This window comes from Hirundo rustica, chromosome 1 (genome assembly GCF_015227805.2).
Source record: "Hirundo rustica isolate bHirRus1 chromosome 1, bHirRus1.pri.v3, whole genome shotgun sequence".
NCBI classification, from domain to species: domain Eukaryota; kingdom Metazoa; phylum Chordata; class Aves; order Passeriformes; family Hirundinidae; genus Hirundo; species Hirundo rustica.
Genome location: NC_053450.1, coordinates 154,753,568 through 154,767,779, shown reverse-complemented (window position 1 = coordinate 154,767,779; position 14,212 = coordinate 154,753,568). Strand labels below are relative to the sequence as shown.

At 44.9% G+C, this 14,212-nt stretch overlaps 1 protein-coding gene across 2 annotated transcripts in view; it reads left to right on the top strand.

Annotated features, from left to right (window-relative positions):
* ALS2CL (ALS2 C-terminal like) overlaps positions 1 to 13,588 on the top strand; it is a 56,665-nt gene extending 43,077 nt beyond the window's left edge. For both annotated transcript variants that reach the window (XM_040071140.2, XM_058421830.1), the window contains exons 21-26: positions 1,977 to 2,150; positions 3,650 to 3,692; positions 3,872 to 3,933; positions 6,342 to 6,491; positions 11,901 to 11,997; positions 12,276 to 13,588. In XM_040071140.2, coding sequence (XP_039927074.1) covers positions 1,977 to 2,150; positions 3,650 to 3,692; positions 3,872 to 3,933; positions 6,342 to 6,491; positions 11,901 to 11,997; positions 12,276 to 12,338 — 589 coding nt within the window. In that variant the 3' untranslated portion in view covers positions 12,339 to 13,588. The remainder of the gene's footprint in view (positions 1 to 1,976; positions 2,151 to 3,649; positions 3,693 to 3,871; positions 3,934 to 6,341; positions 6,492 to 11,900; positions 11,998 to 12,275) is intronic.
* Positions 13,589 to 14,212: the final 624 nt, after the last annotated feature.

Here is a 14,212-nt window from a genome sequence, read left to right as displayed (position 1 = left end):
GGATTTTCCCGTTGACTCCAAAGATCTCCTGGAGCTCCAGGTTTTTTTTCCTGATGGCTCCAAAGATCTCCTGGAGCTCCAGGTTTTTCGCAGTGAATTCCCTGGAGATCTCCTGTTGCTCCAGGTTTTTTCCCAGTGACTCCAGAGATCTCCTGGAGCCGCAGGATTTTCCCTGTGAATTCCCTGGCGACCTCCTGGAGCACCAGATTTTTCCCAGTGGCTCCGAAGGTCTCCTGGTGCTCCAGGTTCTTCTCCAAGAATTCCCTGGAGATCTCCTGGTGCTCCAGGATTTTCCCAGTGACTCCAAAGATCTCCTGTAGCTCCAGGATTTTCCCGTTGACTCTGGAGATCACCTGGTGCTCCAGGTTTTTTCCTGATGGCTCCAAAGATCTCCTGGAGCTCCAGGTTTTTCTCCAAGAATTCCCTGGAGATCTCCTGGTGCTCCAGGTTTTTTCCAAGGATTCCCTGGAGATCTCCTGGTGCTCCAGGTTTTTTCCTGATGGCTCCAGAGATCTCCTGGAGCTCCAGGTTTTTCTCCAAGAATTCCCTGGAGATCTTCTGGAGCTCCAGGTTTTTTCCAAGGATTCCCTGGAGATCTCCTGGTGCTCCAGGTTTTTCCTGGTGGCTCCAAAGATCTCCTGGTGCTCCAGATTTTTCTCCAAGAATTCCCTGGAGATCTCCTGGTGCTCCAGGTTTTTTCCCAGTGACTCCAGAGATCTCCTGTAGCTCCAGGATTTTCCCGTTGACTCTGGAGATCTCCTGGAGCTCCAGGTTTTTCGCAGTGAATTCCCTGGAGATCTCCTGTTGCTCCAGGTTTTTTCCTGGTGACTCCAGAGATCTCCTGGAACCGCAGGATTTTCCCTGTGAATTCCCTGGCGACCTCCTGGAGCACCAGATTTTTCCCAGTGGCTCCGAAGATCTCCTGGTGCTCCAGGTTCTTCTCCAAGGATTCCCTGGAGATCTCCTGGTGCTCCAGGTTTTTTCCTGATGGCTCCAAAGATCTCCTGGAGCTCCAGGTTTTTTCCAAGGATTCCCTAGAGATCTCCTGGTGCTCCAGGTTTTTTCTCAGTGACTCCAAAGATCTCCTGGAGCTCCAGGTTTTTCTCCAAGGATTCCCTGGAGATCTGGTGCTCCAGGATTTTCCCAGTGACTCCAAAGATCTCCTGTTGCTCCAGGTTTTTCCCTGTGAATTCTCTGAAGATCTCCTGGAGCTCCAGGATTTTTCCCGGTGAGTCCAGAGATCTCCTGGTGCTCCAGGATTTTCCCTGTGAATTCATAGGAGACCTCGTGGTGCTCCAGGTTTTTTTCCTGATGGCTCCAAAGATCTCCTGGAGCTCCAGGTTTTTCCCAGTGAATTCCCTGGAGATCTCCTGGAGCTCCAGGTTTTTTTCCCGGTGACTCCAGAGATCTCCCTGTGAATTCCCTGGCGACCTCCTGGAGCACCAGATTTTTCCCAGTGGCTCCGAAGATCTCCTGGTGCTCCAGGTTCTTCTCCAAGAATTCCCTGGAGATCTCCTGGTGCTCCAGGTTCTTCTCCAGGAATTCCCTGGAGATCTCCTGGTGTTCCAGGTTTTTCCTAGCGACTCCAGAGATCTCCTGGTGTTCCAGGTTTTTTCCCAGTGACTCCAGAGATCTCCTGGAGCTCCAGGATTTTCCCTGTGAATTCTCTGAAGATCTCCTGGAGCTCCAGGTTTATCTCCAAGAATTCCCTGGAGATCTCCTGGTGCTCCAGTTTTTTTTTTTCCCAGTGACTCCAGAGATCTCCCGGTGCTCCAGGTTTTTCCCAGTGAATTCCCTGGAGACCTCCTGGAGCTCTCCAGATCCTCTCGCACCCAACCCGCGGCCACCACAACCCAACCGTGCCGAGCTCAGAAGAGAGGAAAACCTCGGGAAACACCCGGGGGGGGCAGCTTTGGGAATAATCCGTGCGGATTTCCATGGAAAATCCCAATTTTTTTTCCCCCCTCTTTTCCCAGTATCCAGCAGGGCTCCAGCCTGGTCCTGCCCCTGATCCTGCCCTGCTTCTATCCCGAGCTCTCCATGCTCTACATGCTCCAGCACCAGCGCGAGGACAACCTCTACTGCCAGGGAATCGCGGAGCTCAGCCTCTTCCCGGATATCCTGCTCCTGGAATTCCTGGAGGTGCAGAAGTAAGCGGGAATTCTTTTGGTCATTTCCCGTCCCAAAGGAGGGGGGGAAAAAGAGAAAATTCCTGGCGAGGTTTGAGTCGTTGGATTTGTTGGGTTTTTTTCCGCTGGAGCTTCTCCGGTGCGGGAAATTCCTGAAGTCTTGGCTTCAAATCATGCAGGATTTGGAAAAGGAACGGAAAATTCCCAAATTCTTGGCTACAAATCGTGCAGGATTTGGAAAAAGAATGGAAAATTCCCAAATTCTTGGCTTCAGATCGTCCAGGATTTGGAAAAAGAATGGAAAATTCCCAAATTCTTGGCTCCAGATTGTGCAGGATTTGGAAATGGCTTGGAAAAGGAACAGAAAATTCCCACATTCTTGGCTTCAGATCGTCCAGGATTTGGAAAAAGAATGGAAAATTTCCAAATTCTTAGCTCTAAGTCATCAGAGATTTGGGAATGGCTTGGAAAAGGAATGGAAAATTCCCAAATTCTTGGCTCCAAATTGTGCAGGATTTGGGAATGGCTTGGAAAAGGAACGGAAAATTCCCAAATTCTTGGCTCCAAGTCATCAGGGATTTGGGAATGGCTTGGAAAAGGAACGAGAAATTCCCAAATTCTTGGCTCCAAATCATCAGGGATTTGGGAATGGCTTGGAATAGGAATGTTCATTCCCTGTAAAAATGTGGGAATCCAGACTGAAAAGATGGAAAAAGTGGGGGCAGATGTTTCCCTCATCCGTTCCCGCTCCTGGATCCACCTCTGGAGGGGAGGAGAAGCAGCTTGGGAATTTTCCTCCGGGATTTCAGGAGAGCTGCAGATCCTGGGCTTTGATTGGATCCTCTCCTAAAGAAATGAGAGGAATTGGATGGAAAATGCCAAAATTTCTCGTGGATTATCCCAGGATCATCCCTGAGGAACAGAAATTCCGATGGGAGATCCCAGGAAAGTGGATCCATGGGATTGGAGCTCCAGGGAATGAATCCATGGGATGGAGATTCCAGGAAATGAATCCATGGATTGGAGCTCCAGGGAAGTGAATCCATGGGATTGGAGCTCCAGGGAAGTGAATCCATGGGATTGGAGCTCCAGGGAATGAATCCATGGGATTGGAGCTCCAGGGAAGTGGATCCATGGGATTGGAGCTCCAGGGAAGTGGATCCATGGGATTGCAGATCCCAGGGAAGTGAATCCATGGGATTTGAGTTCCAGGGAAGTGAATCCATGGGATTGGAGCTCCAGGGAAGTGAATCCATGGGATTGGAGCTCCAGGGAAGTGGATCCATGGGATTGGAAGTCCAGGAAAATGAATCCATGGGATTGGAGCTCCAGGGAAGTGAATCCATGGGATTGCAGATCCCAGGTTCCTGCGGTGAATCCCACCTGGATTCAGTCCCACCTGGAGCAGGGCCAGGCCAGGAGCTGACGGATCCTCAGAGGCCTTGGAGGTGGAGATGGAAAACCCAACGGGATTCCGGGTGGGAATCCATCCTAAATCCCATTTTTCCCTCTTTTCCCAGGCACCTGTGGCCCCTCAAGGATCTCACGCTGACCTCCAACCAGGTGAGGAAAACCCTCGGAGCCGGCTGGGAATGGGAGTTGGAATTGGGCGGGGATGGAGCTTCAATCCCAGGAATCCCAGCTCCGTGATCGGCTCCGTGGATTCCAGTGGAGATTTTTTCGGGATGGCTCCGGGAGTCTCTGCCCCCGGCATTCCAAAGGTCTCCGTGTCTCTTTTCCAGCGGCGCTCCCTGATCAAGGATAAATGTTTCCTGTCTGCCACCGAGTGTCTGCAGAAGCTCATGTGAGTCCCTGCCCCTCTCTTCCCACTCAAATCCCGGGATTTTTCTTTTTTTTTTTTGGGAAATGCCGGGAATTTGTAGCTGTTTAAAAAAACGTTCCGGGCCCATCATCCCGTTGGTTTGTTCTGTTTCCGGGTTAATTCCAAATTTTTTTTTTTTTCCCCTCCGAAACTCCCTGAAGAGGTCGACGATGAAACCCGGGAATTCCCTGCTCGGCACGGTAATTCCCTGGGAAGGAATTCCTGGCTGGGAGAGCAGGCAGGGGCTGGGATGGAATTCCCAGAGAAGCTGTGGATGCCCCTGGATCCCTGGGAATGTCCAGGGCCAGGTTGGACATTGGGGCTGGGAGAATCCTGGGATAGTGAGAGGTGTCCCCGCCCATGGAATGGGATGAGATGATCCTTAAGGTCTCTTCCAACCCTAAAATATTCGGGAATGATGATTCCAAACAAAATCTGGGATCAAATGGAATTCGGTGTTGTCACCCTCAAAGCGAATTTGGCTGGGTTGGGATTTCCTGGGATTCCAGAGCCCGTTCCTCTGGAGGTGGAGATCCAGGAGGTTCGTCCATCCACTGGAGCATCCCAAGAGCTTGAGTGGATCCATGGATGGGATGGGATCCATCTTGGAGACACCAGGAATTGCACCCTGGGGAAAATGGACGGGAATGTCCAGTTCCATATTGGAGATCCCAGGAATGTCCAGTTCCATATTGGAGATCCCAGGAATGTCCCATCCCATTTCGAGATCCCAGGAATGCCCCAGTCCACCTTGGAGATCCCAAGAATGTCTCATTCCATACTGGAGATCCCAGGAACATCCTATTCCAATTTGAGATCCCAGAGATGTCACATTCCATATGGGACACACCAGGAATGTCGCATCCCATTCTGAGATCCCAGGAATGTCCCGCTCCACCTTGGAGATCCCAGGAATGTCCCATCCCATTTCGAGATCCCAGGAATCGCTCCATAAACCCTTTCATCCCTAATTTTTTTTTCCCTTTAAACCCCGCTGTTCTGGATTCATATTTCCCTTGGTTCTTCCATCCCCGCAGCACCACATTGGATCCCAGGGAGAAGCTGGAGATCCTGCGGAAGAGGATCTCCAGGAATGTCCCACTCCATACCGGAGATCCCAGGAATGTCCTATCCCATTTTGAGATCCCAGAAATTTCCCATTCCATATTGGAGACACCAGGAATTTCCCATCCCATTTCGAGATCCCAGGAACTGCTCCATAAACCCTTTCATCCCTATATATTATTTTTTTTCCCCTTCAAACCGCGCAGCGCCACGGTGGATCCCGGGGAGAAGCTGGAGATCCTGCGGAAGAGGATCTCCAGGAATGTCCTATCCCATATGGGAGACACCAGGAATGTCCCACTCCACCTTGGAGATCCCAGGAATGTCCCATTCCATATGGGAGACACCAGGAATGTCCCATTCCATATCAGAGATCCCAGGAATGTTCTATTCAAATTTGAGATCCCAGAAATGTCCCACTCCATACTGGAGATCCCAGGAACGTCGTATTCCAATTTGAGATCCTAGAGATGTCCCATTCCATATTGGAGACACCAGGAACGTCCCACTCCACCTTGGAGTTCCCAGGAATCGCTCCATAAACCCTTTCATCCCTAATTTTTTTTTTTTTTTTTTTCCCGTCAAACCGCGCAGCGCCACATTGGATCTCAGGGAGAAGCTGGAGATCCTTCGGAAGAGGATCTCCAGGAATGCCCTATCCCGTATGGGAGACACCTGGAATGTCCCACTCCACCTTGGAGATCCCAGGAATGTCCCATTCCATATGGGAGATACCAGGAATGTCCCAGTCCATACAGGAGATCCCAAGAATGTCCCATTTCATACTGGAGATCCCAGGAACATCCTATTCCAATTTGAGATCCCACAGATGTCCCATTCCATATTGGATACTCCAGGAATGTCCCATGCTGTATGGAAGACACCAGGAATTTCCCATCCCATTTCGAGATCCCAAGAATCGCTCCATAAACCCTTTCATCCCTGGTTTTTTTTTTTCCCTTCAAACCGCGCAGCGCCACGGTGGATCCCGGGGAGAAGCTGGAGATCCTGCGGAAGAGGATCTCCAGGAATGTCCCATCCCATATCAGAGGGACAGGAATTTCCCACTCCACCTTGGAGATCCCAGGAACGTCCCATTCCATAAATCCTTTCATCCCTGATTGGTTTTTTTCCCGTCAAACCCCTCAGCGCCACGGTGGATCCCGGGGAGAAGCTGGAGATCCTGTGGAAGAGGATCTCCAGGAATGTCCTATCCCGCACGGGAGACACCAGGAATTTCCCATCCCATTTCGAGATCCCAGGAATCGCTCCATAAACCCTTTCATCCCTATTTTTTTTTTTTTTTTCCCCGTCAAACCGCGCAGCGCCACGGTGGATCCCGGGGAGAAGCTGGAGATCCTGCGGAGAACCTGCGCGGAGCTGGAGCGCACGGCGTGCCGGGCGCTGGGGCGGGATTACAAACTGTCCATGGACGATCTCCTGCCCCTCCTCATCTTCGTGGTGGCCCGCGCCAAGTGAGTGGAATTCCAGCCCTCTGGAATTGTTTCCCAGCCGGGAGAATCCCAGGGAAAAGCTTTGGGATTTTGGGGTTGGATGTGGTTTGGTTTTTTTTTTTTTTTTTCCCACCTCGGAGGCGTGGTCGGGTTTTTGGGATATGGAGCGGGTACGGAATTCCGGAGTGTGCGTGTCTTATCCCAGAGGATGTTTGGATGGAAAATCAGATTCCTTTTATCCCGGAATTCCAGAGTTTCCAACTCTTATCCCGGAGGATATTCCGGGTTTTTAATGGAAATGAGATTAATTTTATCCTGGAATTCTGGAGTGTGCGTGTCTTATCCCAAAGGATGTTTGGATAATGAGATTCCTTCTATCCTGGAATTCCAGAGTTTCCATCTCTTATCCCTGAGGACATTCCAGGGTTTTAAGATTAATTTTATCCTGGAATTCTGGTGTGTCCATCTCTTATCCCAAAGGATGTTTGGATAATGAGATTCCTTTTATCCTGGAATTCCAGTGTTTCTATCTTTTATCCCAGAGGATATTCCAGGGTTTTAATGGAAATGAGATTAACTTTATCCCGGAATTCCAGAGTTTCCATCTCTTATCCCTGAGGATATTCCAGGTTTTTAATGGAAATGAGACTAATTTTATCCTGGAATTCCGGAATGTGCGTGTCTTATCCCAAAGGATGTTTGGATAATGAGATTCCTTCTATCCTGGAATTCCGGTGTGTCCATCTCTTATCCCAAAGGATATCCCAGGGTTTTATTGGAAATGAGACTAATTTTATCCCAGAATTCCAGAGTTTCCATCTCTTATCCCTGAGGACATTCCGGGTTTTTAATGGAAATGAGATTAATTTTATCCCGGAATTCCAGAGTGTGCGTGTCTTATCCCAAAGGATGTTTGGATTGAAAGTCAGATTCCTTTTATCCCGGAATTCCAGAGTTTCTATCTCTTATCCCTGAGGATATTCCAGGGTTTTAATGGAAATGAGATGAACTTTATCCTGGAATTCCAGAGTGTGCGTGTCTTATCCCTGAGGATATTCCAGGGTTTTAAGATTAATTTTATCCTGGAATTCCGGTGTGTCCATCGCTTATCCCAAAGGATATCCCCGGGTTTTATTGGAAATGAGACTAATTTTATCCCAGAATTCCGGAGTGTCCATCTCTTATCCCTGAGGACATTCCGGGTTTTTAATGGAAATGAGATTAATTTTATCCCGGAATTCTGGAGTGTGCGTGTCTTACCCCAAAGGATGTTTGGATAATGAGATACCTTTTATCCCAGAATTCCAGAGTTTCCATCTCTTATCCCAGAGGACATTCCAGGGTTTTAAGATTAATTTTATCCTGGAATTCCGGTGTGTCCATCTCTTATCCCTGAGGATATTCCAGGGTTTTATTGGAAATGAGATTAATTTTATCCCAGAATTCCAGAGTTTCCATCTCTTATCCCTGAGGATATTCCGGGTTTTTAATGGAAATGAGATTAATTTTATCCTGGAATTCCGGAGTGTGCGTGTCTTACCCCAAAGGATGTTTGGATAATGAGATTCCTTCTATCCCAGAATTCCAGAGTGTCCAACTCTTATCCCAAAGGATGTTTGGATAATGAGATTCCTTTTATCCCAGAATTCCAGAGTTTCCATCTCTTATCCCTGAGGATATTCCGTGTTTTTAATGGAAATGAGATTAATTTTATCCCAGAATTCCAGAGTGTCCATGTCTTATCCCAAAGGATGTTTGGATTGAAAGTCAGATTCATTTTGTCCCGGAATTCCAGAGTTTCTATCTCTTATCCCAGAGGATATTCCAGGGTTTTAATGGAAATGAGATTAACTTTATCCTGGAATTCCAGAGTGTGCGTGTCTTATCCCAAAGGATATTCCAGGGTTTTATTGGAAATGAGACTAATTTTATCCCAGAATTCCAGAGTTTCCATCTCTTGTCCCGGATGATATTCCAGGGTTTTAATGGAAATGAGATTAATTTTATCCCGGAATTCCAGAGTGTGCGTGTCTTATCCCAAAGGATGTTTGGATTGAAAGTCAGATTCCTTTTATCCCGGAATTCCAGAGTTTCTATCTCTTATCCCTGAGGATATTCCAGGGTTTTAATGGAAATGAGATGAACTTTATCCTGGAATTCCAGAGTGTGCGTGTCTTATCCCTGAGGATATTCCAGGGTTTTAAGATTAATTTTATCCTGGAATTCCGGTGTGTCCATCGCTTATCCCAAAGGATATCCCCGGGTTTTATTGGAAATGAGACTAATTTTATCCCAGAATTCCGGAGTGTCCATCTCTTATCCCTGAGGACATTCCGGGTTTTTAATGGAAATGAGATTAATTTTATCCCGGAATTCTGGAGTGTGCGTGTCTTACCCCAAAGGATGTTTGGATAATGAGATACCTTTTATCCCAGAATTCCAGAGTTTCCATCTCTTATCCCAGAGGACATTCCAGGGTTTTAAGATTAATTTTATCCTGGAATTCCGGTGTGTCCATCTCTTATCCCTGAGGATATTCCAGGGTTTTATTGGAAATGAGATTAATTTTATCCCAGAATTCCAGAGTTTCCATCTCTTATCCCTGAGGATATTCCGGGTTTTTAATGGAAATGAGATTAATTTTATCCTGGAATTCCGGAGTGTGCGTGTCTTACCCCAAAGGATGTTTGGATAATGAGATTCCTTCTATCCCAGAATTCCAGAGTGTCCAACTCTTATCCCAAAGGATGTTTGGATAATGAGATTCCTTTTATCCCAGAATTCCAGAGTTTCCATCTCTTATCCCTGAGGATATTCCGTGTTTTTAATGGAAATGAGATTAATTTTATCCCAGAATTCCAGAGTGTCCATGTCTTATCCCAAAGGATGTTTGGATTGAAAGTCAGATTCATTTTGTCCCGGAATTCCAGAGTTTCTATCTCTTATCCCAGAGGATATTCCAGGGTTTTAATGGAAATGAGATTAACTTTATCCTGGAATTCCAGAGTGTGCGTGTCTTATCCCAAAGGATATTCCAGGGTTTTATTGGAAATGAGACTAATTTTATCCCAGAATTCCAGAGTTTCCATCTCTTGTCCCGGATGATATTCCAGGGTTTTAATGGAAATGAGATTAATTTTATCCCGGAATTCCGGAGTGTGCGTGTCTTATCCCAGAGGATATTTGGATAATGAGATTCCTTTTATCCTGGAATTCCAGAGTTTCTATCTCTTATCCCTGAGGATATTCCAGGGTTTTAATGGAAATGAGATTAATTTTATCCCAGAATTCCGGAGTTTCCATCTCTTATCCCTGAGGATATTCCGTGTTTTTAATGGAAATGATATTAATTTTATCCCGGAATTCCAGAGTGTCCATCTCCTATCCCAAAGGATGTTTGGATTGAAAGTCAGATTCCTTTTATCCCAGAATTCCAGAGTTTCTATCTCTTATCCCTGAGGACATTCCAGGGTTTTAATGGAAATGAGATTAACTTTATCCTGGAATTCCAGACTGTGCGTGTCTTATCCCAGAGGATATTCCGGGGTTTTATTGGAAATGGGACTAATTTTATCCCAGAATTCCAGAGTTTCCATCTCATGTCCCGGAGGATATTCCGGGTTTTTAATGGAAATGAGATTAATTTTATCCTGGAATTCCGGAGTGTGCGTGTCTTATCCCAAAGGATGTTTGGAAAATGAGATCCCTTCTATCCCAGAATTCCAGAGTGTCCAACTCTTATCCCAAAGGATGTTTGGATAATGAGATCCCTTCTATCCCAGAATTCCAGAGTTTCCATCTCTTATCCCTGAGGATATTCCGTGTTTTTAATGGAAATGAGATTAATTTTATCCCAGAATTCCAGAGTGTCCATGTCTTATCCCAAAGGATGTTTGGATTGAAAGTCAGATTCCTTTTATCCCGGAATTCCAGAGTTTCTATCTCTTATCTCTGAGGATATTCCAGGGTTTTAATGGAAATGAGATTAACTTTATCCTGGAATTCCAGAGTGTGCGTGTCTTATCCCAGAGGATATTCCAGGGTTTTATTGGAAATGAGACTAATTTTATCCCGGAATTCCAGAGTTTCCATCTCTTATCCCTGAGGATATTCCGGGTTTTTAATGGAAATGAGATTAATTTTATCCCAGAATTCCAGAGTGTGCATGTCTTATCCCAAAGGATGTTTGGATAATGAGATCCCTTCTATCCCAGAATTCCAGAGTGTCCATGTCTTATCCCAAAGGATGTTTGGATGGAAAGTCAGATTCCTTTTATCCCGGAATTCCAGAGTTTCCATCTCTTATCCCTGAGGATATTCCGGGTTTTAATGGAAATGAGATTAACTTTATCCTGGAATTCCAGAGTGTGCGTGTCTTATCCCAGAGGATATTCCAGGGTTTTAAGATTAATTTTATCCTGGAATTCCGGTGCGTCCATCTCTTATCCCAAAGGATGTTTGGATAATGAGATTCCTTTTATCCCAGAATTCCAGAGTTTCCATCTCTTATCCCTGAGGATATTCCGTGTTTTTAATGGAAATGAGATTAATTTTATCCCGGAATTCCAGAGTTTCCATCTCTTATCCCTGTGGATATTCTGTGTTTTTAATGGAAATGAGATTAATTTTATCCTGGAATTCTGGAGTGTGCGTATCTTATCCCAAAGGATGTTTGGATAATGAGATTCCTTTTATCCTGGAATTCCAGTGTTTCTTATCCCAGAGGATATTCCAGGCTTTTAAGATTAATTTTATCCTGGAATTCTGGAGTGTCCATCTCTTATCCCAGAGGATATTTGGTGGAAAATGAGATTAATTTTATCCGGAATTCCGGAGTTTCCATCTCTTATCCCAAAGGATATTTGCTAGAAAATGCAATTCCTTCTATCCCGAAATTCCAGAGTGTCCAACTCTTATCCCAGAGGATGTTTGGATAATGAGATTAATTTTATCCCAGAATTCTGGAGTGTCCATCTCTTATCCCAGAAAAAATTGGGATAGTGGAAGGTCCCATGGATCATCTTTAAGGACCTTTCCAACCCCAAACCCTCTGGAATTCTGGGATTCCTCCAGGAATTTCCCATCCTCAGCAGGAACTGCGATTCAGCCGGGAGACGAGGAATCCAAAATTCCGTCCCGCGCTTGGAATTTCCTATGGACGGATCTGGAATTTTCTTGGGACGGAGCATCCGAAAGTTTTGGCTGGTCCATCCCTGGAAATGAGAAAATGAAAAAAACGGGGACAGAGGGAGAATTCCAGAATCCCCGCCCACGGATCATCCCGAAGGAGCTTTTCCCTGTCCTAAACCCTCTGGAATTCCGGGATTCCGGAATTCTGCGATCCCAGATCCCTTCAGCAGATTCCAGACCGGAATTCCGAGATTTTTTCCCCCCCGGATTTCGGGATTTAGGTTTTTTTTTCCCCCCTAGGATCCAACACCTGGGCGCTGAAATCCATCTGATCCGGGATTTGATGGATCCGAGCAACCAGGGAGGGATGCTGGATTTCCTGCTGACGGCGCTGGAGGTGAGGGAATTTTTCCCAGGAATTCCGGGAATTTGCAGCCTGAGGAGCGAAATTCCAAAAATTTTCTGGAGCGGGATGGAATTTTTTGGGGAATTTTTTGGGGGTTTATCGCTAGGCTGGAAGAGAAAAAAAAAAAAAAAATCATCCTTTAATTTCGGAGAGATGGAATTCTGTTGGAATTATCCTTGGGATTCTCTGGCTGCTGGAGTTTGGATTGGATTCCCGGAACTCCCGAATTTTTCCCTGATTTTTTTTTTTTTGCTCTCTTCCCTCCCCAGTCGTGCTACGAACACATCCAGAAGATCCGGCTCCATCTGAAGGAAAAATCCCACAGCTGCTGATCCCGAATCCTCCTTTTATTCCCAAACTTTCCGGAAAAAAAAAGCGGGAATTGTATCCCTGGCTGCCTTTAAAGGGAAGAATTCCTCCCCAGCCGAGGTTTTCCTGATCCCAAAAACACTGGAAGGGCTGGAATTTCCATCTCCAAACTTTGGTTTTTTTTTTTTTTTTTTTTTTTTGGAATTTTATCCCCTTTTCCCGCAAATAATTCCCGGGACGAGGGGGGAAAAAAAAAAAAAAAAATCTCCTTTTCCTGCTCTGGATTTTTTTTGTTTGTTTGTTTGTTTTTGGTTTTTTTTGTTTTTTTGTTTGGAGAATTCCCAGAAAAAAAAAAAAAAAAAAAAGGGATTTCTTTGGGAAAACCGGATTTTTTGATGGGATTTCTTGGAGTGGGAAGGAGACCTCATCCCAAAGCTCCTAAAAATTCTGGGAATGAGAGGAGATTTTTTTTCCCACTGCTCCTTTTCCTGCTTTTCCCAACTCAGGGCTTTTTCCGTTGCCTTTGGAAGCTGCTGCTGCTCCCGAATTTCCTGGTTTTTTTTCCCAAGATTTTTCCGGATCCTTGGGAGACCTCAGGGGTGATCCCGCACTTTGGATAATCCAGCGCCGCTTTGGAATTCTGAGGGCTCGGAAAATCTCCCGGATTTGGGGAAATTCTGGGAAAAAAAAGAACAGAAAACGTGGAATAAAAAAAACCTTCAATCCCAGCTGGATTCGTGCCCTGAGCTGGGATTTCCCTTTGGAAAAGGAGTTCTTTGGGATATTCCCGATGGATATTTGAGGATGCTGTTCCCAGAATTCCAAAATAACGTAATCATTGCCCCCAAAAATATTTTTAAACATTTTTTAATGCTGCTTTTTTTCATTTTTCCTGAGACTTTTTTTTCCTTATCTGGGTGATTCCTGGGAAAACAAAACTCCCTGGGCTTTGTCCCCCTCTCTGGTTTTCCCAACTTCTCCTGATTTTCTAAATGAAGGAAAAGTGGATCCTTGATATTTTTGGCGAACGAAGAAAAAATCAGAAGCCCAAAGTTAGAAATAAATGGGATTTTTTTTGTCATTTTTCTCAGGAATTTTTTCATTTTTCCAAGGGATTTTTTTTCCTTACTCTTTTACTCCGGGAAAACAAAACTCCCCAAGGTTTTTCCCACCGTTATTCCCAAAATTTATGCTTTAATAAATAACAGATTATTAACGTTAATTAATATTTTAATATATTGACAAGAGGAAAACCGGAAGTTTGCCGGGAATTTTTATTTCAATAAAACTCTGGGAAATTCAGAAGAAAATTCCAGGCTCCTTATTCCAATCTTTTTTTTTTATTTTTGGGAGTTTGGGAATTTCCTAAATGAGGGGAAAAGTGGATCCTCGATATTTTTGGGGAACGAAGAAACAATCGGAAGCCCGAAGTTAGAAATAAATGGGATTTTTTGTCATTTTTCTCAGGAATTTTTTTTATTTTTCCAAGGGATTTTTTCTTTACTCTTTCACTCCGGGAAAACAAAACTTCCCAAGGTTTTTTTCCCGCAGGTATTCCCATTTTTTATCCTTTAATAAATAACAGATTACTCACATTAATTAATATTTTAATATATTGACGAGAGGAAAACTGGAAGTTTGCCGGGAATTTTTTTTTCAATAAAACTCTGGGAAATTCAGAAGAAAATTCCAGGCTCCTTATTCCAATTTTTTTTTTTTTTATTTTTGGGAGTTTGGGAATTTCCAAAATGAAGGGAAAAGTGGATCCTTGATATTTTTGGGGAACAAAGAAAGAATTGGAAGCCCAAAGTTATAAATAAATGGGATTTTTTGTCATTTTTCTCAGGAATTTTTTTATTTTTCCAAGGGATTTTTTTCCTTACTCTTTTACTCCGGG